The sequence below is a fragment of the Lontra canadensis genome, unplaced genomic scaffold (assembly GCF_010015895.1).
Source record: "Lontra canadensis isolate GAN:19392208 unplaced genomic scaffold, GSC_riverotter_1.0 scaffold65, whole genome shotgun sequence".
Lineage (NCBI taxonomy): Eukaryota > Metazoa > Chordata > Mammalia > Carnivora > Mustelidae > Lontra > Lontra canadensis.
In genome coordinates this window covers 8,437,430-8,463,386 of record NW_022631059.1, presented here as the reverse complement: position 1 = coordinate 8,463,386, position 25,957 = coordinate 8,437,430, and the positions used below count along the sequence as shown (strand labels likewise).

Here is a 25,957-nt window from a genome sequence, read left to right as displayed (position 1 = left end):
GGCCCAGAAAAAAAAAAAAAAAAACATAAAAGAAAAAGTATTTTGAAGTTCCTAAAACAGTCGTAGAGATTAAACTTAAATTAACCATGCAGACTCAAAAGTTAAAAGAGCTTTTAAAAGCCCTTAACTCTACGTCTCCTTCAAGCATGGAGAAGCCGGATGTTCTGTCTGCCTGGCTTTCTTGAGAGAAGGGGGGTGTTTGTCAAAGTAGCGGCAACTTCACTTTGTCTCCATTGTCAGTGTATCTGAAGTTGAAGAAGCTTATTTTCTGCAAATGCCTTCAGCCCCAGTCATGTCTGCAGTCTATTTATGCTTGGCTAAAACAAACGGAATAAACAGTTGAGAGGATATCATTCATATGGTGACGGGAGGGAGAATATAGGGCAGACTTGACATCCTGCATATACAAATCATTGAATGTCTTTCTAACTAGCTACGCTTGTAAATCAATCCATGCACTCCTTCAGAAAGAATCTGCAGTGAAGTGATTTGACTTCAACTGGCAATGGATGACTCGGTTTATTGGAGAGCTGTTCTTTTTGGGCTATCTACAAAGTCAACACTGCTGTGTTAAGGGGATCACCCCAGGAGATGGCCCCAGAAGCCACTAACCTCTGAAGGGTATTTAATAACAGAGGTGGATGCCCAGTGAAGTCTCTAGAAGGGCTAGAAGCCAAGCAGAGGGTAGGATACATGGCAGAAGGGATCAGCAGTGGGATTATCATGATATTAGCAATGATCTTGGCCTTTGTCCTGAGTCATTCAACGCATATTTATCGAGCATCTACTATGTGTCTAGCAGAAGTCCACTTTCTTGGCCTTGAGGAAATTTCCTTCCCCATAAGGGAAAGGATACTCAGCAGATTGTGGTCAGCAACCTTCTGGGAAAATGTAGAGATATACACAGTATTTGTGGCTCCCCTCTCAGCCACGGCATGGGAAGTTTTACAATTTGAAAGGCCTATTAAGTTTTCCTAAAATTTTAAATTATGTAAATCACCACGAATTGGTCCTAGAAGCCAAACAAACAAAATAATGATGAAGCCCCAGCGGATACGAAGCGACATCCTTGACTTTCTTCCCACAAAACCAAGACAGGCTTGGATCTGTCTCTCTGTTGTTCTCCCCTGGACCCTCCTCTTCAGTACTTCATACATTTGAGGGGTTTTTTGGTTCAACCATCTAACCTGTCTGGAGCCTACCATCTTTCAGGCTTTGGGAAAACAAGGGCATCCAGACTGGGTTCCGCACAGCCTTCCAACAGGCAGAAAAGACAGAAGAGTAACTATAGCAAAGAGCCCATTTCCAGCTGGGGCTGTGTTTACCCAACCAAAAAACTCCACTATTGAACATTTCTGCAAAAAACTTAGGTGGGGCGCCTGAGTGGCTCAGTCAGTTAAGGCGTCTGCCTTTGGCTCAGGTCATGATCCCAGGGTCCTGGGATGGAGTCCCACATGGGGCGGGGCAGTCAGTGGGGGGGGGGGGGTTTGCTCAGTAGGGAGCCTGCTTTTCCCTCTGCCTGCTGCTCCCCCTGCTTGGTCAGTCTCTCACTCTCTAAAAAAAGAAAAAACCAAACAAACAAAAAACCTTAGGTATGTCACAGGGGAATCCAAATCGCTAAGTAAAAATATTGGTGTTCAAAATACTGAATTGGTCGGAGACTCCGTAGAATTATAATCATCATGACTCAGAAGTAGTTTCTGGGTGCCCAGCCCTGGGCAGAGCACTTTTCCCTCCTAGCTCCATTCTATAATTACAGTATTTCATCTAAGAGCCCATTCTGTACACCGTACTGCTAACATTTTGCCCCACTAGGCAAGAAAAACGGTTACAATTAAACTGTGACATACTGCTCTCTTCCTGTCACTTAGAATTTCTATTTTATACTTACTGAAAGACTCTTTAAAGCTTATTTTTAAATGAGCTTTCTAATGTAACACTCCTATGTTTATATAAAAAGGAAAAGATAAGCAAAATAAATTGGTGAAGGCATTCGTGAAATAGCTTGCAACTGCCCCCTGGCCGCCATTTTAAGATAGCATTGATTGTAAGATGCACCCTAATTTCTGAGATGTTAAAATATGAAAGAAAGGGCTTGGAATTACTGAAATGCTGTCTGTAAAGTATATGCTATGCTCCAGGCTCTCTGAAAAAATGCTGAAGATAGAACAATGCATGAGACACCAAGTCCCAGCCCTAACAGAGTTTCAGTGGCAAGGTTCAGAATTTAACAGTTACACATACAATTGTTTGAGTGCAGTTTTGATGGGAGCCACCAGAGAAGAATCCTATGAGAATAGACAAGGGTTGGGGGCGGGCAGTCCGTTCCTCGGCAGGGGGCCAGGAAATTTCCTCCAGAGATCTTTAGGCTAAGACTGGAATGTTGACTAGGAAGCAGAAAACACGGCAGAAGAACTGTGTCATTTCCTCATTAAAGCCTCCCAACAGCCACAGAGAGCTGGTGCTGTGATCATGCCCATTTTACAGATGAGGAAGCTGAGAATTGGACCACTTGTGTGACTTGCCCGAGAACACACAGCTAGTACGCGGTAGAGCAGGGATCTCCCCCACGTCAAACAGCATGCCGTCTACTCGTTCCCATGGGCAGACTCAGTTTTTGCCACCTTATGGACAGAGAGTGAGGAGGAAATTCCAATCTGAGAAAGACCCTTCGGTGTAAACCCAGACATTACCAAATCACTATTGAGGCCAACAAAGAAAGGAGAGCGTCTGGTCCAGAGTACATATGTCCTGAAACCAGGGATCACAGTGTCACAGCACCAGAGATAGAGAAGGGAGGGATAAAAGAAGATGCTTTGGAATGTTCTTCCAAGCAACTAAGAAGTTTTTAAATGCCCAGCTTCAATAACTTTGGGAAATATATTCACTGTCCCGGTTGTGTCTCTCTTGCAGCCCAGAGTCTATGTGGCTATAAACCCAATAAAGCATGGACCCTTGAAGTATTTTTCTGATTAAGAGGCATCTTTAACTTTACAGTAGGCATTTCGGTGTTCCTGTCTGAACTTACACCTGCATTTGGACCAGAGTGAATTTTTAAAAGCCTAGCATACTGGGAAGGCTGCAAGCAAGATCAGTTTCCTGGGGCCACTGTTTCTCAGAGAATGGGAAGTCAGGGCAAACCCACTGTAATCCAGAAAGGTCCTGCTGAGGGCTAACATCTGTGTACTTCATAGAGTTAAAAATGCCTAGGGTTCTTGAACTATCCATGGAGCCAGTCAGTGAATATTTATTGAGCACCTACTATGTGCCACACACACTGCTCTAGCTGCTTCCACGGCAGCGTCCAACCCCAGACAAAGGTCCCTGCTCTTACGGAGCTGCAGGCTAACAAAGAAAGATCACCACCAACGATCGCCATCAGAAAAGAATCCATTCTGGGCTAAGTTTGAATATGGCGCGTTATGGAAAAAGAGACCGTAAAGCAGGATGAAAGAACCAGCCATTCTGAGAGAGTCGGGAGACCAGTTGGAATTCTGAACAGGGCGATCAGAGGGAGCGTCATTAGGGAATTACACGTGAGCCGAGATTTAAAGAAGGTGGAGGAAAGGCACAGAGGGAACAGCCAATGCAAAAGCCAAAGATGGGAGTGTTCCTGGTTTGCTTGGGAACTGGCAGTGAAGATGCCAGTGTGACTGGGCAGAAAACTGGGGGGTGAGGAAGGAGAGAAGGGGCTGGAGTCCAAGGGGAGAGCTGCCATGCACAAAAGTCGGAGGCCAAGGTGACAGCCTCTGCTTCCTCTGTGAGTGAGACAGATTTCCCTGGGGGGATGGGGGGCTTGAGCAGGCAAGTGACATGATCTGACGTATCTTCCGTCTTGATGGCTAAACATTTCCAGAATTGTCGGTGACAGGGATGGAATCTGTTCCTTGAGGAGTCAAGGTAGCTCGAGAGGAGAGGAGAGGAGACGGTGACCGCTCTTCACGTTCAGTGCCTGGCACAGTGTCTCCTTCCATCTCCCTACGGGCTGGGCAGGTGGAGCCTGGGCCTTGGTGCTGTGTGCGTGGCTTCTGTCCTGCTTCTTTCAGACTCTACCGGAGAAACTGCCATATCTCTTCTGTTCGCCTCAAGTTCCTCGCCTCTATTATGGAAGGAAAAATGCCTCCCTCACGGGATATTTCCAAAATAATGCCAATTTTTTGGCATTGCCAATCCTTCGCACTCTACCGTGCATAAAGTAGGCGCTCAAAGAAGGAAAGGGGAAGCTCTTCCTGCATGTCTCCCCAGAACAGGAGATGTCATAAGATGCTGATTCTGTGCCCTGGAAGAGGCTTAAATTTACCTTCTTTATCTTAAGTTGGTTAGCTTGAGTAATTAATTCAATGTTAAGGTTTTATTGGTAAGGCGCCCAGGATGTTAGCTACTGAGTTAGTTGAACATGAAAGGTCTTTAAGGATGAAAGATAAAATAACGTCTGTTCTGTTGCAACTCATATTTTGTAAAGTGGATTAGCTCATTCCTGATTGGCAAATTGGTCAATGACAGGACTATAATGAGGACGTCACATTGATTCACTTGTGATTTTTTTTTTTTCCCTAACACAATATTGTTCAGCACCGCTAAGTAACAGCCACCAAATGCAAAGTTGAATGCAGGAAGCCGCAGCGGAGGCAGTCAGTCCACAGTCAGTTCATGGACTTCCTGCTCAGGTGGTCAGCCTTGGAAGTCGAATTGTCGCCTCTCCCTGACCTTTCTCATTGGACCTACCCATAACCCCACAATCCCTCCACCTCCCCAAGAGTCCTTTCTAGCCAGCTGTCCTCCCTTCCGTAGTTCCAAGGCCAAGTCCTTTATTTGCTATCACATTCCTTTATTTTTCATATTCAACAAGTGTTTTGAACTGGACCGGGATTTCTATTATGTTTGCTCTTACTCCGTTCTGCTCTGGATCCCTACTTGCTTGGCTTCAAAGTCTGCCCTAACCTGACGCCCCCCCCACCCAAACACTATAATATTAATCCAAGCTTCTGCAGAGTGCAGCCTCTGCCGAGAAGCGGGCACTGCGTGGTAGAAACACACGCACCCGCAGCTTGCACGCCAGAACAAAGCAGGGCTGAATAAACAGCCACGAGCACGCGTTGGCTCTGGAGCCTCATAAGCTCCCTGCGAAGCCCAAGTCCCCCAGTCTCTGGGTGTGTGACCTTAGGTGAGTGGTTGACTCCTCAGAGCTTAAGTTCCTCCATCTTTAGAAATGAAACTATAATAACCTCACCCCGCCGCGGGAGTGAGGAGAAGCTAAAGTAAGACAACTGTAAGGCACCTCGCAAGCAGAGGCTACCTGAGTATAGTGCTGATAAACACGGTTTTTAAGCAAACAGGGTTCTAATGAAATTATCTGGAGTAAGTCGTCTTCACAGCAAAATGAGGTCAGATGGAGGTCCCTAACTCCATGCCCCTGGTTGATGTCAGCAGAACCAGTTTTTCGCACTTGGATCTCATCCTGACTCGGAATCACACACAGCTGAGTGATGGGAGGACCGACGAAACCAGTGTGAGGGGAAGCTTGCTCCCTGGTCTTGCCTCCCTACCTCTGGACAAGTAGCTCAAACCCAGTTTATTTTGTGCAAGATCATCTCGCGCACACATATATACCACGTGTGCGCGTGCGTGTGCGTGCATGCGTGTGTGTGTGTGTGTGTGTTTGGGTTCCCTTCCTCTACACATGAAAAATACAGAGGAGGAAAAGATAATGCTCCCATGGCTGGGAAAGATGAGATCATTTGTAAGTGGCTTGTTAAAGCGCACATCATTTTCCTGATCAGCGGTAGCGAGACTAAGTCTTTAGGAGCCGATGCGATTTATCATGTTATTATATATTTAGGGGCTTTTTGAAAATGCTGTTATTTACTCAACCGACTGTGTATATAGACTATTTAAAGCAGATTTTTGACCCAGTAGACTGTACCAGTCCCATCTATCGTCTCAATGAGCATGTGGGGACTCTTAAATATGCAGATTATTGACACGATAGACTATGAGCGCTGAAAACATCCTCTAGACGGGTGCATTCAAGTCACTGCGGGATGATGTGTCTCTAAAAAGCATTTTCGAGGCAGCCCCATACTTGCAACTAGGATCTATGGAAAAATGCACGTCTGAAGGGAGGGGGTTCTGGCTTTGGAGGGAAATTTCTAATTTCCAGAGATAAGGTGTTCTTCCTGGCACTGTGTTATGTTCTGTCCATTTCCACCACCCTCTACTGCAATGTCAGCAAGAGCCTGAGCTCCTTTTACTCTGACATGCAAAGAAGTCACTTCGTTAGAGTTAGAGCAAGTTCATTCCTTCACTCGAGGTCTGTGTGGAGCTCTGTCTGTTAGCCAGGGGCGTCTTGCATTGTGAGGGGCAAGTACTATCTCTGGCTAACTTGGGTCAGGACAAGCAGTTTGTTGGAAGGAGCATGGAACAGGTCACTGAAAGAGAAGAAGCCAGTGCGGCCCTGAAGGTCAAGGACACAAAACCGAAGGATGACCTCTTTCTGATGCTCTTGTTGGGATGGTTCCACTCCAGCCATCTTCCATGCTTGAGTCGTGGGGTCCGAATATGAGTTCAAGGAGTGCCTGGGTGGCTTAGTCAGCTGAGCGTCCAACTCTTGATTTTGGCTCAGGTCCTGATCTCAAGGTGGTGGGAGTGAGCCCCACATGGTGCTCCACGCTCAGTAGGGAGTCTGCTTCTCTCCCTCTCTGTCTGCTCCACCCCCCCTCGCTAGTGCACTCTCTCTAAAAGAAATCAATAAATGGATTCTTTAAAAAAAAAAATTTAATTCTATGGAACAACAGTCTGGTAGGCCAACCTGCAGTAGTATACCCATGCTAAAAATAATAATAATAATAATTAATTAATTAAAAAAGAAAAGAAAAAAGAGAAAATTCTTATGTTTTTGTTCTACCTCCCTGTTCTTTAAACAAAATACCAGACATTTAAACACATACACAATCTGGATTGTTCTTACCGGAAAATAGTCCACATGCACTGGAGTCTCATTGAATTAATCGCCCAAAGACCAAAATCTTATATCCTGCTGGCTCCTTCCCAATGTGCCTGGACGGGAGGAGTTTTGTTTTGTTTTTTTAAGATTTTATTTATTTGAGAGAGAGAGAGGGAGCACCCACGCCCTAGCAGGGGAAGGGCAGAGGGAGAGGGAGAAGCAGGCTCTCCGCTGAGCAGGGAACCCGACGCAGGGCTCAATCCCAGGACCCTGGGATCGTGATGTGACCCAAAGGCAGAGGCTTAACCGACTGAGCCCCCGGAAGAGAGCAGATTTATACAGCCCAACTTTGACAGTATTAGAACTACGTCAGTCCCAATGATGATCTTATGCCTTAAAAAATAAAATCAGTTACATTTCCTGTTAACCTGGCAGATGTTTTCAATTTAAAGGGGAGATGATTTCAGTTATTAACTCACCCAAATTGCAAAAGCAGAGAGACAGTGGACAGGGGCAGAACACCCCCCACCAGAGTGGCCCACAGTGGGGGGTAGAGGGTGTTCTGGCAAAAGCACAGGTGACAACAGTCACCTCGAGACCTGTGACTCGCACTGGGGATGCAGGAATGAATTCATGGGGCTCAAGTTCAAATCGGAGAGAAAGACTTCCAATTCAGAGTCTGTCTCGACAGTACTGACATTTGGGCCACATCATTCTGTTATGGGGTTGTTCTGTGCCTTGTAAGATGCTTAGCAGTATTCCTGGCCTCCCCCCCACCCAACTCAATGCCGGCAGCATACCCACTCCACCACCCCAGTTAGGACCACGAAATATCTCCAGATGTTGCCAAATGTCCCTAAGGGACAAAACCACCCCCAGCTGAGTCATCAAGAATGTGTGAGGTGTCACCAGGAAGAGTGGTGGGAGCCCACCCGTGTCTCGAATTCAGTGTGCACTTGGGTGTTGGGACCCCCCCTTGGGAAACCCTTGTCTCTGCTAGTCTACTTAAGCAATATTCTGAAGTACTGTGCGCAAGACCATGTGTGACTTTGCAGAAGACAGAATAGGCGAGGAAAGAGAAGAACATTTATGGATTCCTTACTGTGAGCCTAAAACTCCCAGGGCTGGGTACATGAAGACAGACACCAATAACTTCCTTGCTTTTAAAGAGTTTACCATCTGGGAGGTGAGATCAAGAATCGCAGTCTGATTTGTCCAGCAGGAGGTATGGGTAAAGTCCTATGCACCCACAGAGAAAGGGAGATTATACTCGGGGAGCTTGGGGAAAGAGCTCAGGGAAGAGATGGCATGTAAGACAGGTTCCGAATTCAAAATAGTCAATGTGTAGCTAATAATGGGTTAGGTGCCTGACAGGGAACAGGAATCCCAACTTTTACAGTATTGACCTTCTTATCATCATGGATAATTAATGGACAAAATAGTACAAGGAGATTACCTTACACTTTGTCAAACCAAAAAAAAAAAAAAGTCATAATTGTCGAGGGTAAAAGAATACACATGCCAACAAATAAAACAATGCTAGTACAGGGGTGCCTGGGTGGCTCAGTGGGTTAAAGCCTCTGCCTTTGGCTCAGGTCATGATCCCAGGGTCGTGGGATCAAGTCCTGCATCGGGCTCTCTGCTCAGCGGGGAGCCTGCTTCCCTTCCTCTCTCTGCCTGCCTCTCTGACCACTTGTGATCTCTGTCTGTCAAATAAATAAATAAAATCTAAAAGAAAACAAACAAACAATGCTAGTACATAGCAAGGCTAAGGTACATGTATTGATAAAAATGTGTCTAATTTATAAAGTAATAACTACCAATGTGCACAGATTGATAGCTTTATCATGAAACTCTCAGTTGCAAGCAACTCCCCCCAAACTATCTTAAGCAGGAAAGAGGATTATTTGCTCATGAAATTTCAAAGTACGAAGACAACCAGACTTCTGGGGGAGTCTGATCAAGGTTCTAGTTCCATTTTGTTGTAATTGTCTTGGCTCTATGCTCTGGTGTGCTAGCTTGGTCCTTGGGCTAACTTCTCCCAAGGTTATTAACAATTTCATTGTTAATGAAATTATAATCTATATATTATATCATATATTATATAATACATATATAATATATACTATAATATATAATAAAAACAATTAATGAGCAATTTTAATTGTATTATTATAATTATATTAATTATATTAATTGTATTTATTTGTATTATTGTATTAATTGTATTAAATACATTAATTGTATAATTATAATATTAATATTAATTATAATAACAAACAATATTAACAATTTCTCAAGGAAATTGCTACTAGTCGTTTATCCGATTATATATTTATGCATAAGAAGGGAAAGGAGGAAAGGGAGAGACCTTTACTTTCTTAACCATCAGATCAGACTAAGAGAGTTGATCTCCTCTTGGCTTAGGTTAGGCCAAAATCACCTAAATGGGCCACTATTGCAACGTGACTAGGTTAGACAAATTAGACAATGTGATTAGCTTACACCCACACAGACCTGGGTGGCGCCAATCCCGCCCATACTTAATAGCCTGGGGAGTAACCACATTGTTTACGATAATGTATCTGGGAACGCTGATGATTTAACAGCATTGCCCAAGAATTAGCAAAGTTCATTTTTCAACATCTCTAAGTAGCAAAAAAACTGACATGATCTGGTAAGGCCACCAATGTCTTCTTTGAAACTCTAAGGTGTACCTGCTAATTGGCCTTCTCTCTCTCAAGAGAGAAAGTTATTAAGGGTCCTTCTCCAGCTCGGAAAGTTCTGGTTCTTTTTCTTGTCATTTCTCCAGGAAAAGGAGAATTACCTCGAACACCCAAAAGCAAACTAACCAATTACCTGAACACTGTCCTTTTTGTTGTTGTTAAGGAAAAAAAAAAAATATATATATATACAGATATTAATATTTTTTAGGGGAATTCCACTTTCATGAGAGTGGTTCAGGAGCTGGCTGAGAACTGACATCAGAAGATATACAAGTAGAGGAAAATACGTAAAACAGAGAAAAAGGCCAGAATGAATACCAAAGACAAGATAGTGGCTATATTATGAGCCACCTATCAGTGCTCTCCATTGGAAGATATGAGACCTCTTCCCCTGCCCTCTCCTGGGACATCTAATTTCAGTACTGCTTAGGGGCACTCACATAGCAATCTCAAGAGTTTTCCTATTTACCTATCTCCTTTATAGGCAGAGAACGAGAAAAGGTGACAAGGCTTGAAAAGGCTGTCGTCAACCAACGCTCACCTAAAATCGAAGGGTCAGAAAACCCCAGTGTATTTTCTATTAGATTATTCAAACTGTCGATTCAAAAAGATCGCAGACCTCTACATCTCCCGGAATTCAGGTCGTTTCCAAGAACTGCTTCATCCAACTGTCCAGTGGGGATTTGGCCCCAGACCCGACTTGCTGTTATTATATAAGTTGCCTCATTTAAAAGCTAACCTAGTTAATTAAGAACTGAAATAGGTCAGGATTTATTTGACAGAGTTACCGGAGTTATTTAGAAATGCTAATCCCTTTCATCATTAACTTTTTGTTTGTTTCTTGTAGTATAAAAATACTCAATCTGATAAGGGGATTTAAATGAATCCAGAAGGAATTGCTTGAAAATAATGCTGAGAACATGATGGGTATTTTTTTTCAGCCAAAACTTAAAAGAATAAATACTAATATCCTGAGAAATCCAGCCCCATCGTGTTGCTCTTTGTGGCCAGGTATCTATTCTTGTAATAAGGAAAGTGGGCATATATGGAGTGCTTACTATTACCAGTCATTTGAGTTCTTTCCAATTATCTCAAATCTCTTAGTCATCTTTGAAGCAGGTACTATTATTACCTCTAATTTATAGATGAAAAGAGAACCACAGAGGTAGTTAGTTTGCTCAAGATGACAATGGGAGATCGGGGGCAGAGGCGGGATTTAAACCCGGGCAGCCTTGCTGTACATGCTGTGCTCTTTGATTCCATGACGTAATAGCCGTGAAGGGGATGCCCACGCTTTGCTTTCTGATTCTCCTTTAATAGCACTGAGCCTTCTCCTCCAGGCAGCCCCTTGCTTCATTGACAACTAGACACAGGATGAGTTATCCCCTTTCCTCATCGCTTATTCTCAAAGATGCAGATGACTTTGACTTTGCAGCATTTTCTAACTGTTGACATTTGGGGATAAGTACTTCTTTGCTCTAGGGGACTGTCGTGTGCCTGGTAGGGTGTTTAACACCATCCCATGGCCTCTCTATTCACTAGCAGACAGAAGAACCTCTTCTCCAGTTGTAACAGTCAAAGATGTCTCCAGACATTGCCAAATGTCCCTTTGGGGGTAAACTTGCTCCAGGTTGAGGACCCCTGGGTTAGAGTCGGATGATGAACCAGTTGGCTCTTGGGGCTACATGTTCTACAAAAACCAGCTCCCAGGAAATGATCTGATAAACTCATTCACCCTGAAGTGCCAAGATGAGATAAAAGTCTTTCTATTTTCACAGCGGTGAGTTCTCGGTGTGCCTCCTGCCAAACAAATCAAGACTCTAATTGCACGGCTTGAGGCAAGAAATAGGGTGTGAAAGTTTTCCCGAGTTGAGGAGGAAGGGTCTTTTCAGTGCCCCTGAATCCACACCCCCATCTGTCCCTGACTTCCTCTGCCTCCCAGGAGGACCAGCCCACCCTGTGTTGAACCTCAATCACCCAAACGGATACGCTGTTAAAAAGTCTTATAGCTTGAAAGTGGGTGGAACCAATGAGTAAAATCTGAGGTTGTCAGCCAGAGAAAACTGTCCTTTCCTGATGCAGTCACTCCCTTATTCATTTATCAATCCAGCCATTCATTCATTTCTTTCTATAGTCAACAAATTTTTGAACAAGTTGGGCCCTGGATAGCAATGGAAAAGAGTGGTAAACAGATAGACTCCACCTGCCCTTGGGGGACTGACAGTCCCATTGGGAAGCCAAACAACCAAGTGAATAGGAGAATAAAAGAGTTGAAAGTTGAGATAAAAACTGTACAAGAAGAAGCGGGAGGCTGAGATAGAGAATAACTTCAGCATTTGGGGACTTGGGAGGATTCAGTGGTGGTTACAGTAATCAGGGATGTCCCCTCTGAAGACAGGCCTTTGACCTGACACTAAAAGACTAAGAAAGAATTAGAATTAAGAAAAGGGGAAGCCTTTCCATGTACGAGAAGTAGAATTTCCAAGATCTTAGAAGGGTAAAGAATTTGGTGAGTTCTGGAGCAGGTAGGAGAGATTTGGACTTAGATGTCAGCAAGGGGACACTGAGGGGAGGGGGTATGAAATGGAAAGAGGTGAGGTCAGAGGCTACAGGCTGCATTAGGGAGCATGAACCCTAGGGCTGAGAGGGGTTATGCTGAGGAAGCCGGGGCTCCAGTGAACAGGTCCCCATCACTGCCACGCAGGTTGATGGACTGTAGGAGAGCAAGCCTGGCCACCAGTTGAGGAGGTCGCCACAGCTACCGGAGAAGAACTAACGGCAGCCTGAACCGAGGCAGCGTGTCGAGGTGGATGACAGGACGCAGAGTTTAGATTTATTTTGGAAATAGCATTGACATGTCTGGCTGACAAATTAGATACAGGGAGTGAGGGGACAAAGAAGAGTCCAACATACACTGTAAAGCTCGACAGATCCCAATTCAAGTCCCAATTCAGATACGTGCTTCTGGAGATGTAATTAACATTCTCGGCAATGCGATGCCATCATCATTACCACAGATTTGGAAAGACATATAGTGTTGTGGGGATCGAATAAGGTAACACATATAAAAAATTAGCCCAGTGGCTCTTACTTGAACATTTGCTCTCAATAGATGTTAGCTATTAGTATTTCTCTTTTAATAGAGAATAAGCTTCCTCGAAGCTGGGAGTTCTCCATTACTAAAGCCGTCCAAGTGTATGTTGAGTGCTTCCTTGACTAACGTGTGAATAAAATGGTGAAAGCACAGCACAAAAGCTTGAGCTAAGAGCTTTCCCCAAACCTTAGATTAGATCCAATTGTATCATGGTGGAGACCGGGCTCAACTCCTGGGGGGAAGGGTGGCCACAAATGGTGATGCCCATAGCCAGACTGGTCATAACAATCATGTTGGTGGGGAATCCAATGCAAAGAAGAGTGGGATGATCCAGTGTTTAAGCCATTAGTTGTAGAACTGATGAACTCCAGGGCAAGGAAATCCTTCCCAGGCTAAAGCCGAACTGGCCATAAGATACGGGAAGTCTTTCCACCTCAGACTTCTGTGATTCTAGGGACAGCAAAGACTCTTCACCAGGAAAGAAAAGGCCAGATTGCTGTCAGTGCCAATTCAGCTTCTCTGAGGGAAGTGTGAGCTTCTCTCTCTCTCTTTCTTTATCTCTCTCTCTCTTTCTTAATGGGAAGTGGTCACAGCCATGAACTTAGCAAAAGAAGCAAGTTAAAATTTCTCCGGTTCTGGCTAATGCAGTTAGACGCCTTTGAGAAAAGGCAATGAGAGGTGGTCATTATCCATTATCTGCATGAAATATTTCAGAGAAAGAAGCAGAATTTACCAGAAAGAAAGAAAGAAAGAAAGAGAAGGAAAAGAAAAAGAAAGGAAAGGGAAGGGAAGAAAAGAAAAAAAAGAAAAAGAAAGAGAAATAAAGAAAACAAAAGAAAAGACATTTGACTTCAGGCCAGGCAAGCAGGGAACAAAATCACCTTCTTACTCCATGGGATGTATGCACCGATATTATTTGAAGTAAAATGGGAATATATCGTCTGAAAAAATACAGATGCTACCTCAGCTTCATATACTTTCTGAAGGTCGTTCTGGACAATGTTTCATGTCCCTTTTCTTGGGGACAAAAAAAAAAATCCAAACTTTACAGTCTTGGAAAGAACTACAAATGTCAGTGTGTTTCTATCTCCCTGAGTGAAGAAAATATATAGAAAATCAGGATGTCCATTTTGCTGAAAACGGTTGCTCCTGCTTGAAAAGTCAAAGCCTAAAAAAGCTTAATTTCCTAGGAAAGCCTCAGTCCTATTGTGTCGCTTCTTTGTCCCGATTTCGTTTCATTTCGTTTTATCCCCTGCTCCTGATTTATGGCCCTCTTGGCGTGAAGATAATATAAGGATAATGACTTGTAAACGGGAACCACCAGAAAGCTGATGAACTAGCCCCCTTCTAACCCTCCTCCATGAATATTTTCTCCTTTTGCTTTTTAAAATTGTCACCAGGACATTTCACAGTAAGACTCTACACAGGATGGATATTGTAGGTAGCTAAATGCAGAGCATTTTTCTAGACCTTCTGATTTGAGCATTAGTCATTTCTCTCAGTGCAAAGCCCAAGGCCTCCGACATAGACCTCTCCCCTTGGATGGTTCATCGCTTTACTTCTGGAGGACTGCAGACACGATCACTATGGGTAATGACGTAACAACTTGCTCTTCGATGTTTGCACACTGCTGTGTGGAAGTTCCCAGCACACATACCACTGGCTTCTTGGAAGAATGATTTCGTGTTAAGTAATCCCAAACTGAAGGAAGCTCCTTTCTTAGGCATGACACAAGGAAAGCTGGTTCACATCTAATGCAAATATCATCCAAAAGCTGTTGGCTTGGAATAGGATTTAGGGATAAAAAGATGCCAAAGTCAACTGATGTCAGCCGTCTGTGGGTTCAGGAGGGAGGTCAGGATAGGCCGTGTTTATAAAAAGCCTCGGACAGGCCCGGGAGGTTGGGAGGTCGTCCTACAGCCTTGGTGGTTTGCATATGTCATCGTATTTGATACTCCTCTCTTTCCTATGAAGTAGACACTGTAATCATTCCCATTTCTGTAGATGAGGAAGCTAAGCCTCCGGCAGGTGTAGCAACTTTCCCATGAAGCAGTAAGTGGCAGATTTGAAGGGAGACCTGCCTGCTGCCACGACCCAGGGGTCATCCTAGTTCTTCATTAACGGGTCAGTCCTTGAATCAGTAACTTTTGTTTTCCTCCTGCTCCATGCTTCTCAGTGTAAACTGGGAGCAGTGGTCGAGGCCCCAGGCATTTCATCTTTTGGCCCTTGGAGAGGACAGGGGCTGGCCCTCTCAAAGATGCCTTGTCTTCTCCCAAAGCTGGTACCCCCACACACATATGAGCACAGGGAGAGAGAGAAGCAGATTGATAAATATTGTGGTACTAATTAACAGTTTTGCAGTTCACGGTGGGGCTTCTCAAACTTGTCTGCGTGGAGGAATTCCCTGGGGAGCTTGTGAAATGCCTCCTGCTCTGTAGGCCTGGGTTGGGGGGAGAGTGCATTTCTAACACGCTCCCAGGTGATGCTGCTGCTGCTCTAAGGACCAAGCTTTGCGCAGTGAGGACTTACCATCCACTTTCTGTCCCGACAGAGCCCCATGAGCCCCATGAGCTGGGCATGCTTGGGACTGTCACCCTTATTCCACGTGCTAAGGAATCAAGGTCAAAGATCTGGTCTACGGAAGGACCAGTAGAGCACACCCACTCTTCACACTCTTTGCCTGCCCTGGATCCCTGGGTTCCGAGGGTGCAGTCGGGTAGGTCCCAGACATATTTGGTTTCATCGGCAAGGTGTAGCCAAACAATTCTGGCAGCCCTTAGACGGCCCCACCCCATGGCTAGTCCCACACCCTTTCGCTCGGATGGAAATTTCTCACTGCCCGCAGCTCCCCTGCGTCTATCTAGACAAGTGCCAACGACATTCACCTTTGCAGCTGAGCATCTTTTTCTTCCATCTGGCCTACTTGGCCCACTTCAGTTACCCGGCCACCTCCACCTCCCCTTCCATGACCTCGTTCTATCCCAGCCGCGCGGCGTCTGCCTTCTCTCCACAACTCATCCCTCTACTGTCCTTGGCCTTTGGAGAATCCTGGTGACGGGCGCTCCAGTGGAACTTAGTGTCTCGCATGTGGTAGCTGCATAGTAAATATTTCTTGATTAAATGAATAAACAGACGAACCACAAGGCGATGACAGAGGATCCCCTTCCCCTCATGTAAACTCGCGTCGTCCTTTTCTCGCTGATGACCAAGACGCAGAGCAAGACACAGAGTGAGATCAGAAAACAGCTTCATGGTGCGAAATGCTCGGAAGAGGGCTCAGAAAAGTGCCCACAACAAGAGACGTTAACTAAATGGATGTGTTTTTTGCTTCACTCAGACCCCACCTGCTATGTGTCTCAGCGTACAAGTAAAATGTTCCCATGAACCAAATGGTCTATAGGAAATAATAAAAGAGATGCGTCGTTCTCGGTGACCTTCAGAAAGCTCTGGTTCTGTCTCTAGAGAGCACTTACGGGGTCGGGAGAAGCCCCCATCCCACCCCCACCCCCGCACTGCTGCACCCAGCCCCTCTCCACCATTCTTTAAATAAGGATCTCGCTTTGTCTTTCCGACCTTCAGCCACAGGGAACAAGCCCTTCTCTCTGGACCCGTGTGTACACGTCACCCTTACATGAATGAGTTGTGTGTAGTGGGACAGGGATTAAAAAAACACATGCCATGAATGGTCCTTTCCCTGTTGAAAATGGTCCTGTTTAGAAAGGTACGTGATCTTCAACGATCTCCCCAGTCCGCAGGGAGATGGAGCCTGGGCTCAGGGGTAGCTAGATTCTCAGAATGTGAAGTCTGTGCTCCTGCACCATGTCGGGGACCCCCCCCTCCCGGCCCTCTAGCCCAGCATGTGCTGAAGCACAAAGCTTCAGCTCCCCCAAGCCCAGCTCCACAGGGCCCTCCCTCCGGGACCGGCCACCACGGGAAGTACCACCACCTCCTTGAACGAAATCTTATCTCTTTACTCAGCCTGCCAACAAGAGTGCCAATGAGTGCCAATAATAATATACATATTCGTGGATTTCTAGAACACAGTCACCAAAACACTAGAGTCTCGTGACAGGGAGGCCTTCCTCCATGTCACCGTGTGGCATACCTACTGAGCCCACGGCGAGAAGTCCTCGTGATCCCTTCCTTGACGTCGACGGCTGCTCTGCGTACTGTGGAACCTTTGTGTGATTTTAAACTGTCATTTAGTGGGCTAGATTGGTGAAAATGATCCTGTCACCACTGGATATGTTTTCAAATGAGGTCTTGGTTGAGTTCCGGTTTAGTTTTTTGAAAATCAGCCTTCTTGAATTTTGTATTCTTCTCGGGTTATTACTGTCCCCACCTCTCCTGCCCCTTTAAAAACTGTCAGTCAGTGTTTGGGGCACCTGGGTGGCTCAGTGGGTTAAGCCTCTGCCTTCAGCTCAGGTCATGATCTCAGGGTCCTGGGATTGAGCCCCACATCAGGATCTCTGCTCAGGAGGGAGCCTGTTTCCCCTCCCCCTCTCTGCCTGCCTCTCTGCCTACCTCTCTGCCTATTTGTGATCTCTGTCTGTCAAATAAATAAATAAAATCTTAAAAAATAAAAAAATAAAAACTGTCAGTGTTTGTGCGGCAAACACTCCATGGTGGCTTTTCAAGGCAATGACAAAAACGTATGCCTCGCAAAAAAAATCTGTTATCTAACACCATGCCACCTAGGAATTATTTTGCACAATTTCATTTAATTCATTCTGAAGAGACAGACATTCTTGGAACAATTGAAATCATAATTTAAAAAAAAGTGTTTCTCTTTTGTTTGTTTTTTTAATCTTTGATAGAAGAGAAAATTTCTAAAATTTAGGGATTTATTTCTGAATTTTAGCCATACACTAATAGGGTAAAAAGTTCACAGCATGCAAAATATATTTCTCAGGCGACATTTCTTTGTAAAATCAAGAATTCAGGAGAAGACCAGCTTAATATTTGCAGAATCTATATCGTGGAACAGCTAGTGTACTTTATTCGTGACAAAATTCGTCCATACTTTGAAAGTTCCCACATGTGAGTCTTTTTTGAATCAAAGTCTGCTCACATTAAGAACACATTTTCTGATGCTTTGCAGTCTTGATGCTTCTTTTCAGTCTTCCTACTTAAGAGTTTAAATTCAGAGCTCAGGGCTTTCTGGCAACAAGAATGTTGGTGGCTATGTTGGTCTGAAAAGATGATTTATGTGATTGTTCCGGTTTTATCGTTGAGAGGAGCTGATCGGGGATGGTTGTAATTCGCACCTGATCTATATTGAAGGGGAGGGGAGGGAGCGTTGTCCGTAACAGGTAACAGTTGCACCATCCAGGGACATGGGGGCAGAGTTTGCAACTGGAATAATCCTTTTGCTTTAGTATGATCTATTCATTCATCTGCTTAAATAATTTGCGGACACCTATCTGTGCCAATGTGCAGTCTGAGTGCTGGGAGAAGCAAGGTCTCTGTCTTCCTGGGAGACAAATATTTCCCCTTCGCATTTAGTGGGAGGAAAGAATCAAGCCGTGGGGAAACAAGAGGATTTCAGAGTCAGGTGGGTGGCACCCGATCTCAGTAAGCAGGGGGATGTGATCTGGAGTTATGCAGAGAAGGGGAGACTGGTCAGGACAGGCTTCTCCAGAAGAGACTCTGTAAGCACAGACCTGAAGAATGAAAAAGAATCACAGCATGAAGGTCCAAAGAACTTTCCAGGCAGAGAGGTCTGCAGCTGCAGAGAACCACATCAGGGAAGGGATTGGCAGGTTCAGGAAGGAGCGAGTACAATGTCACCTCTTGGGCGTGGAAAGCAGAATGAGGGTATAGAAAAATTGAGCAGGGAAGTCGAGGCCAAGTCTTACAAGCTCTGCAGACCATGCTAAGGGTTTGGATTTCATTTTTAGTGCGGCACAAAGACAATGCAGGGGTTAAAACAGAATGATGTCATCACCCAATACCTTATTCTTTTGAGAAAGAATATTCTAGCTGTTCTCTGAAAAACAACCTGGAGGAAACAGAAGCAGGAAGGCCAGTTCCTCACCCTAGGGAAGAATAATGGTGGCACAGTGGGCGCGGTGGTCATGTACAAGGGAAACCATTGGTGGAGTCAATGCCTTAGAGCACTGAGAGGGTTTGCTTAGGAATTCGCCATCCTGGGGATGGGCAAGCGTCATGTGGCCAGGATCCGGCAGCAGCAAGGGATGAGATTCGAAATTTAGGTTGGAAAGAGAGATGTTTGCCACGACAGAGTTTGATCTTGAACCTGAGATCCACAAGGAGGTTCTCCGGAGAACAGTTCTTTTCATCGTGCCTTCGTGTAATTGTGATCATCTTCTTTTGTTGAATAAGTATTCGTAAGAATAAACTTGCCACTCATCCACTTTACCAAGATTTACACATGATGCAATCGTATTAAACAAATCATCGATAGCGAGAGAGAGACAGACACTCATTACGCACCCAGATCACCCATGTTCTGGCTGTCTTTCCTCCCGCGTCAGCTGCCGGTGGCACACGAAATCACTTAAGTCAAGCGAACGGCTTTAAATGTATAATATTAAAATGTGTTTTTAAAAACTCCTTGGAACCCTCAGCCATCGTTAAAATACACTCGCTTTGACGGATGCTTTGGCACTTTCTTATGAAGCTTTTCAATGCGTTACCTTATCGGGTGCATGAGACTTAGTCTGTTCTGCAGAAGAAAACAGACAAAAAGGGTCTCTCAGCACGAGTTACTCTTCTGTAAAGGTTATAGTAAACATGTCAATGCCTAATTAAGCAGAAAATTTTATCTGTATTGTGGGGGAGGTGTTTGCTGTCTCTGACTTTTCTTCTGGGGAATCCATTTAGAAGGACAAAGTAGATTGGAGAGCTGAGCTGGTCCGGAAAGCTCAGCTTCCAAATGTCAGCTGGGGGGGGGGGGGGAAAAAACAAGCAAAAAACCCCACCTCTTCTCTCCTTGTGTGAAAATGACTATATTGGGTGGGCAGATTGGGGTGGGGGAGTGTGCGTGCACACATACACTCGTGTACATACACTCATGCATGCCTACTTTATACACACACACACACACACACACACACAATGACATGACTTGCTTCCCACCAAATGTCAGGCCCTGTGCTAGGCACCGCAAATACTGAGATGCGTAAAACCTGACCATGCTCTTAACCCATTACAGTGATGGAAAGTCCTCTTTTTCCCTAATAGATTTTTTTCCCACTGGCTCTGCATGTGTAGGGGTGTGTGTATGTGTGTGCGCGCACATGCACGCATGTGTTGCTGTGATGCTGTGATCATATTACTCAGGGATGTGGTAACTTATATCTCGATTGGCTTGGAACAGCCTTGGCTAATGAATGTTGTCCCAGTTTTTGAGCAATAAAGCTCTTTGAATTCTCAGAAGTGACCCTGTTTGATTGATAAAATTTGCCTGACTCTGGACTATTTTGCTTGGCTCTGTAACAACTCATTTATTAATTTTATAATAGGCTTTCTCCTTGAACTTAATGATATGACTAACATACCAAATACTAATTTGCAAACATACAAATTGGTCCTGGAAAAATCAAATGCAATGAGGATGGGGGCGTCTAATGTAGACATCCAGCCGTTTGAAGCGGAGTTTTTCTTGCAAGCAGTGACCACTGATGAATGGCTGCCCAACTAGATTGAGTAGCTTTTGTTTTTTCAAGTCAATGTATGGAACTGGAGACCAGCAACACCAGTTTAACGAAAAACTTGTCAGCTTGCTAGGAAAGCAAAAACACAACACCAGTAACAATACAATAATGAGCAAAACCACCAAGCTAGTGGCTAAACTGTTTTTTCATTTCCTCTTTTTTTATGGTATCATGCTTTTTCAAAAAAAAATATTTAGTTGAGAGAGAGACAGAGTACATGGGGTGGGGAGGGGCTGAGGGAGACAGAGAGAGAGAACCTCAGCAGTCTCCCCACTGAGCTTGGAACCTGACACAGGGCTTAGTCTCACCACCCTGAGATCATGACCTGAGCTAAAATCAAGGATCGGATGCTTAACCAACTGAGCCACCCGGGCACCCTATATCATGCCTTTGAAATCATGGGCTCTTATCTCCAGCATTCCCATAATTCTCCCCTCTGAAGTGATTGTCAATCTAGTGACATTTCAATGAATCTTTAACTTTTGGGTCTCCACGAAGTTTTCTTATTGGTGAGGCTGTTCATAGAGAGTGGGGTGGCATGGTTAGGACCACGGATTCTCTCATCAAACAGACCAGAGAAATGTCATTACTCTGAGACTCTAGTTCTGTGGCATTGGGTAAATTTCTTAACCTCAGAGCCTCGGTTTTGTCATAGTTCCCACTTCACGTGGATAATCACACAAAATGAAAGAAGGCATTTGCGGTAGTCAGCAAAGTTCCTAGGAGATATTAGTTGTTCAATAAATGGTCATCTTCAGCAGCCACAGCAGGAACCTTTGGAGTGTCTGGCTGGAACCAACTTATTTCTCTCCCCTCCCCCCAAAAATCACTTGTCTTTTAAATCCCTCTGCCTGCCTCCCAGGACAGACCTCCATGCCTGATCTCCCTTTTTCAAGCTTTCTCGCTGGTGAACGGAAATGCACCCCTACCCTAGGGTTTCTCCCAAGGACCCACCTGCACTAAGAGGGGAGAGAGAGGCTCACAGGGAGAGAAAACATTGCACTGAGATGATGCAAGCCTTGCAAATCTAAGACTGAGTCTCCCTTGCTTTGGTGCTTCTTTAGTTACATTTTATCCACGTGGCTCTGAAAAGGCCAGGTGAAGGAAATGAACACATGGGCATAAATAGTCACTTTCCCCATCTCTGTTGATGGATATTTGCCCATTAATTCCCTTTGCACCCGTTCTCTCATGCCTTCATTTTCCCTATGCAATTACTGGTCCTAAATCCTCTCAGAGAAGGGAAGGCATGCATCCCCAATAGCATTTTGCATCTACAAATCAAACGTATAATTGGCATCTCATGACGGGTACCCACAAATCACAAAGCATTTGAAATTACAGGCACAAGATCGAGAGGGCATTTTCAGCCTTGTCGGAAAAGGTCTTCATAAACCTGTTTGAGAATAATAGGATATTCCCCAGATCTCCCATTCCAACACCATTTGCTATTATTTTAAAATCATTATGTTTGCTGAGCTTACATAATTTTTAGGCTATCAATGGAAGATTTCATTCAATACTCCATAATCTCTCTTTCTGCTGTGTGACTCTCTACAAATAAAAATGTTATAACAAAAAGAGTCTGGCTATCAAAAATATGATGGCCATGCATCTAAATTACCTGTGAGCACTCAACAATGATTTATTAAGAAATTGTATGCCAGTATATCCCAGTGTCTTGAGAAACCCTGCCACAGAGATGCTAAGGGTCAAGTCTTAGTTTTCTTATGAGCCAACGTCCTTCTCTAGAGAGAACTGTCTTTGTAGGGTTGGAATTTCCATCGAACTTTCTTGAAAGTCCTACCTATGGACTTAGAGACTGTCCCACTGTTGGAGCATTGGAGTGATACTCCTTAAGTGTGAAAACTATTAACTTGGGATCCTGGCCATTTATAAAGATGTGTGACTCCTGTCAATTAAAAAAAAAAAAAAGACATGAGATAGCACAAAAGATATCATTTGGCTTTTTCCCGTGTCCATGGCTTGCAGTTCACAAAAGCGTAAATTCCACTGCTATCCCAGTCCGTTTTGGAAGCACTGAGTCTCAGTGGGGAGCTTGGGATGGCAGAGGTCACTTGTCATCTTACTGCATCTCTTCTTCTTCCCTCGCAGGCTACGCCCAGGAGGAACAGCTGAAGGAAGAGGAGGAAATAAAAGAAGAAGAGGAGGAAGAGGAGGACAGCCGTTCGGTAGCTCAGTTTCAGGGCAGCAATGACCCAGGGACAGATGAGGAGCTAGAAACGGGCCTGGAGCAGAAGGGCTGCTTCAGCTACCAGAACTCTCCCGGGAGCCACTTGTCCAACCAGGATGCGGAGAACGAGTCTCTGCTGAGCGATGCCAGCGATCAGGTGTCGGACGCCAAGAGCGTCTGCGGTCGGGATGCCTCGGACCAGAAAGCCGGCGTGCACCCCAAGCTGCCCAACGAAAGCCACAACTGCATGGATAAAATGACCGCCGTCTACGCCAACATCCTGTCGGATTCCTACTGGTCGGGCCTGGGCCTCGGCTTCAAGCTGTCCAGCGGCGAGCGGCGCAGTTGCGACACCCGTAATGGCAGCAGCAAGACGGATTTCGACTGGCACCAGGACGCGCTGTCCAAGAGCCTCCAGCAGAACTTGCCGTCCCGGTCGGTGGGGAAGCCCAGCCTGTTCAGCTCGGTGCAGCTGTACCGCCAGAGCAGCAAGATGTGCGGGACGGTGTTCACCGGGGCCAGCCGGTTCCGCTGCCGACAGTGCAGCGCCGCCTACGACACGCTGGTCGAGCTGACCGTGCACATGAACGAGACGGGCCACTACCAAGACGACAACCGCAAGAAGGACAAGCTGCGCCCCGCCAGCTACTCGAAGCCCCGGAAGCGGGCTTTCCAGGATACGGACAAGGAGGACGCCCAGAAGGTTCTCAAGTGCATGTTTTGTGGTGACTCGTTCGATTCCCTCCAAGACCTGAGCGTCCACATGATAAAAACAAAACATTACCAAAAAGTGCCTTTGAAGGAGCCAGTCCCAACCATTCCCTCGAAAATGGTCACTCCGGCCAAGAAACGCGTCTTCGACGTCAACCGGCCGTGTTCCCCTGATTCGACCACGGGCTCGCTGACGGACCCGTTCTCCTCCCAGAAGCCCGCCGGCCTGCAGCTCTCCTCCAACAACCGCTACGGCTACCAGAACGGCGCCAGCTACACGTGGCAGTTCGAGGCCTGCAAGTCCCAGATCCTCAAGTGCATGGAGTGCGGGAGCTCACACGACACCCTGCAGCAGCTCACCACCCACATGATGGTCACTGGCCACTTCCTCAAGGTCACCAGCTCGGCCTCCAAGAAGGGCAAGCAGCTGGTGCTGGACCCCCTGGCCGTGGAGAAGATGCAGTCGCTGTCCGACACCCCGAGCAGTGACTCGCTCGTTCCCAAGCCTTCTGGTAACTCTGCGTCCGAGGGTGCAGCCCCAACCCCCGAGCTGAAGAAAGAGGGCAAGAAGGAGAAACCGGAGGAGAGCAATAAGGATGAGAAAGGCATGAAACGGGAGGAGTACGACGATCCCCTGCAAAAGCCTTTAGACCCCACCGTGAAATATCAGTATCTGAGGGAGGAGGACCTGGAGGACGGCTCCAAGGGCGGAGGGGACATTCTGAAGTCACTGGAAAATACCGTCACCACAGCCATCAACAAGGCCCAGAACGGGGCTCCCAGCTGGAGCGCGTACCCCAGCATCCACGCAGCCTACCAGCTGTCCGAGGGCGCCAAGCCTGCTCTGCCCCTGGGATCCCAGGTCCTGCAGATCCGGCCTAACCTCCCCAACAAGCTGAGGCCCATTGCCCCCAAGTGGAAAGTGATGCCGCTGGTCTCCGTGCCCGCCAACCTGGCCCCATACACCCAAGTGAAGAAGGAGCCGGATGACAAAGAGGAAGCCGCCAAGGAGTGCGGGAAAGAGAGCCCCCAGGAGGAGGCGTCGCCTTTCAGCCACAGCGATGGGGACGCTTTCGCCAAAAGCGAAACCCCGTCGGAATCCAAGAAGGCCAAGCCTTGCCTGCTGAAGGAGGAGGCCAGGCTGGGGGAGGAGGGCGGCGAGCCGGAGAAACGCGCGGCCCTGGAGCCCGCGCCCTCTCTCAGCAACGGGTGCGCGCTCCCCCCGCGGGCGCCGGCCCTGCCGTGCATCAACCCGCTCAGCGCCCTGCAGTCCGTCCTCAACAACCACCTGGGCAAGGCCACGGAACCCCTGCGCTCCCCTTCCTGCTCCAGCCCGAGCTCAAGCACAATTTCGATGTTCCACAAGTCGGCTCTCAGCGTCATGGACAAGCCGGGCCTGAGTCCCGCGCCCACGCGGCCCGCCAGCGTGTCCAGGCGCTACCTGTTCGAGAGCAACGATCAGCCCATCGACCTGACCAAGTCCAAGAGCAAGAAAGCCGAGTCCTCGCAAGCACAATCCTGCACGTCCCCCCCTCAGAAGCACGCTCTGTCCGACATCGCCGACATGGTCAAGGTCCTCCCCAAGGCCACCACGCCCAAGCCCGCTGCTTCCTCGCGCGGGCCCCCCGTGAAGCTGGAAATGGACGTCCGGCGCTTCGAGGACGTCTCCAGCGAGGTGTCCACGTTGCATAAGAGGAAAGGCCGGCAGTCCAACTGGAACCCTCAGCATCTCCTGATTCTGCAGGCGCAGTTCGCCTCCAGCCTCTTCCAGACGTCCGAGGGCAAGTACCTGCTCTCCGACCTGGGCCCTCAGGAGCGCATGCAGATCTCCAAGTTCACCGGGCTCTCCATGACCACCATCAGCCACTGGCTGGCCAACGTCAAGTACCAGCTGAGGAAAACAGGCGGGACAAAGTTTCTGAAAAACATGGACAAGGGACACCCTATCTTTTATTGCAGTGACTGTGCCTCTCAGTTCAGAACGCCTTCTACTTACATCAGTCACTTAGAGTCGCACCTGGGTTTCCAAATGAAGGACATGACCCGCGTGGCCGTGGAACAGCAAAGCAAGGCGGAACCAGAGATCTCCCGGGTGTCGTCGGCTCAGAGGTCTCCGGAAACCATAGCTGGCGAAGAGGACACAGACTCTAAATTCAAGTGTAAGTTGTGCTGTCGGACCTTTGTGAGCAAACACGCGGTAAAACTCCACCTAAGCAAAACGCACAGCAAGTCACCCGAGCACCATTCACAGTTTGTAACGGACGCGGATGAAGAGTAGCTCTGCAGGTACGGGTTTGCTCCCAGGCGATGGCCAGTAGCCTTGCGAGGAGCGTCCTGATGGGACACGGGTCCGTGTAGGGGCAGCTCGTGTGTCTCGGTACCAAGGGGACCGTAGCCTGCTGGAATAGGACTTATTGGTATGAGAGACTAGAACATAAGTCCTAAGTATCTCACTGTCCCCCGGTTAGGGTCGGTGATGAGTAGCAGCAAATGGGTTCAGAGACACGGAGTTCACAGACGCCCACTGCGTGGTACGTGACCTCCTTCCTGACCCAGGGCCCAGCTCGGAAGGTCCAGCCAAGGCTACCCCTCGTTTTAATTAACACGTAC

At 46.6% G+C, this 25,957-nt stretch overlaps 1 protein-coding gene across 3 annotated transcripts in view; it reads left to right on the top strand.

Moving 5' to 3' along the window:
• Window positions 1–25,957, top strand: part of TSHZ2 (teashirt zinc finger homeobox 2) — a 426,726-nt gene that overhangs the window by 230,322 nt on the left and 170,447 nt on the right. The window contains exon 2 of one of the 3 annotated variants that reach the window (XM_032878951.1): window positions 22,558–25,506. In XM_032878951.1, coding sequence (XP_032734842.1) covers window positions 22,558–25,506 — 2,949 coding nt within the window. Of the gene's footprint in view, window positions 1–22,557; window positions 25,691–25,957 lie in introns of those variants that run through there. The other 2 variants (XM_032878950.1, XM_032878949.1) reach the window with 2 other exon arrangements.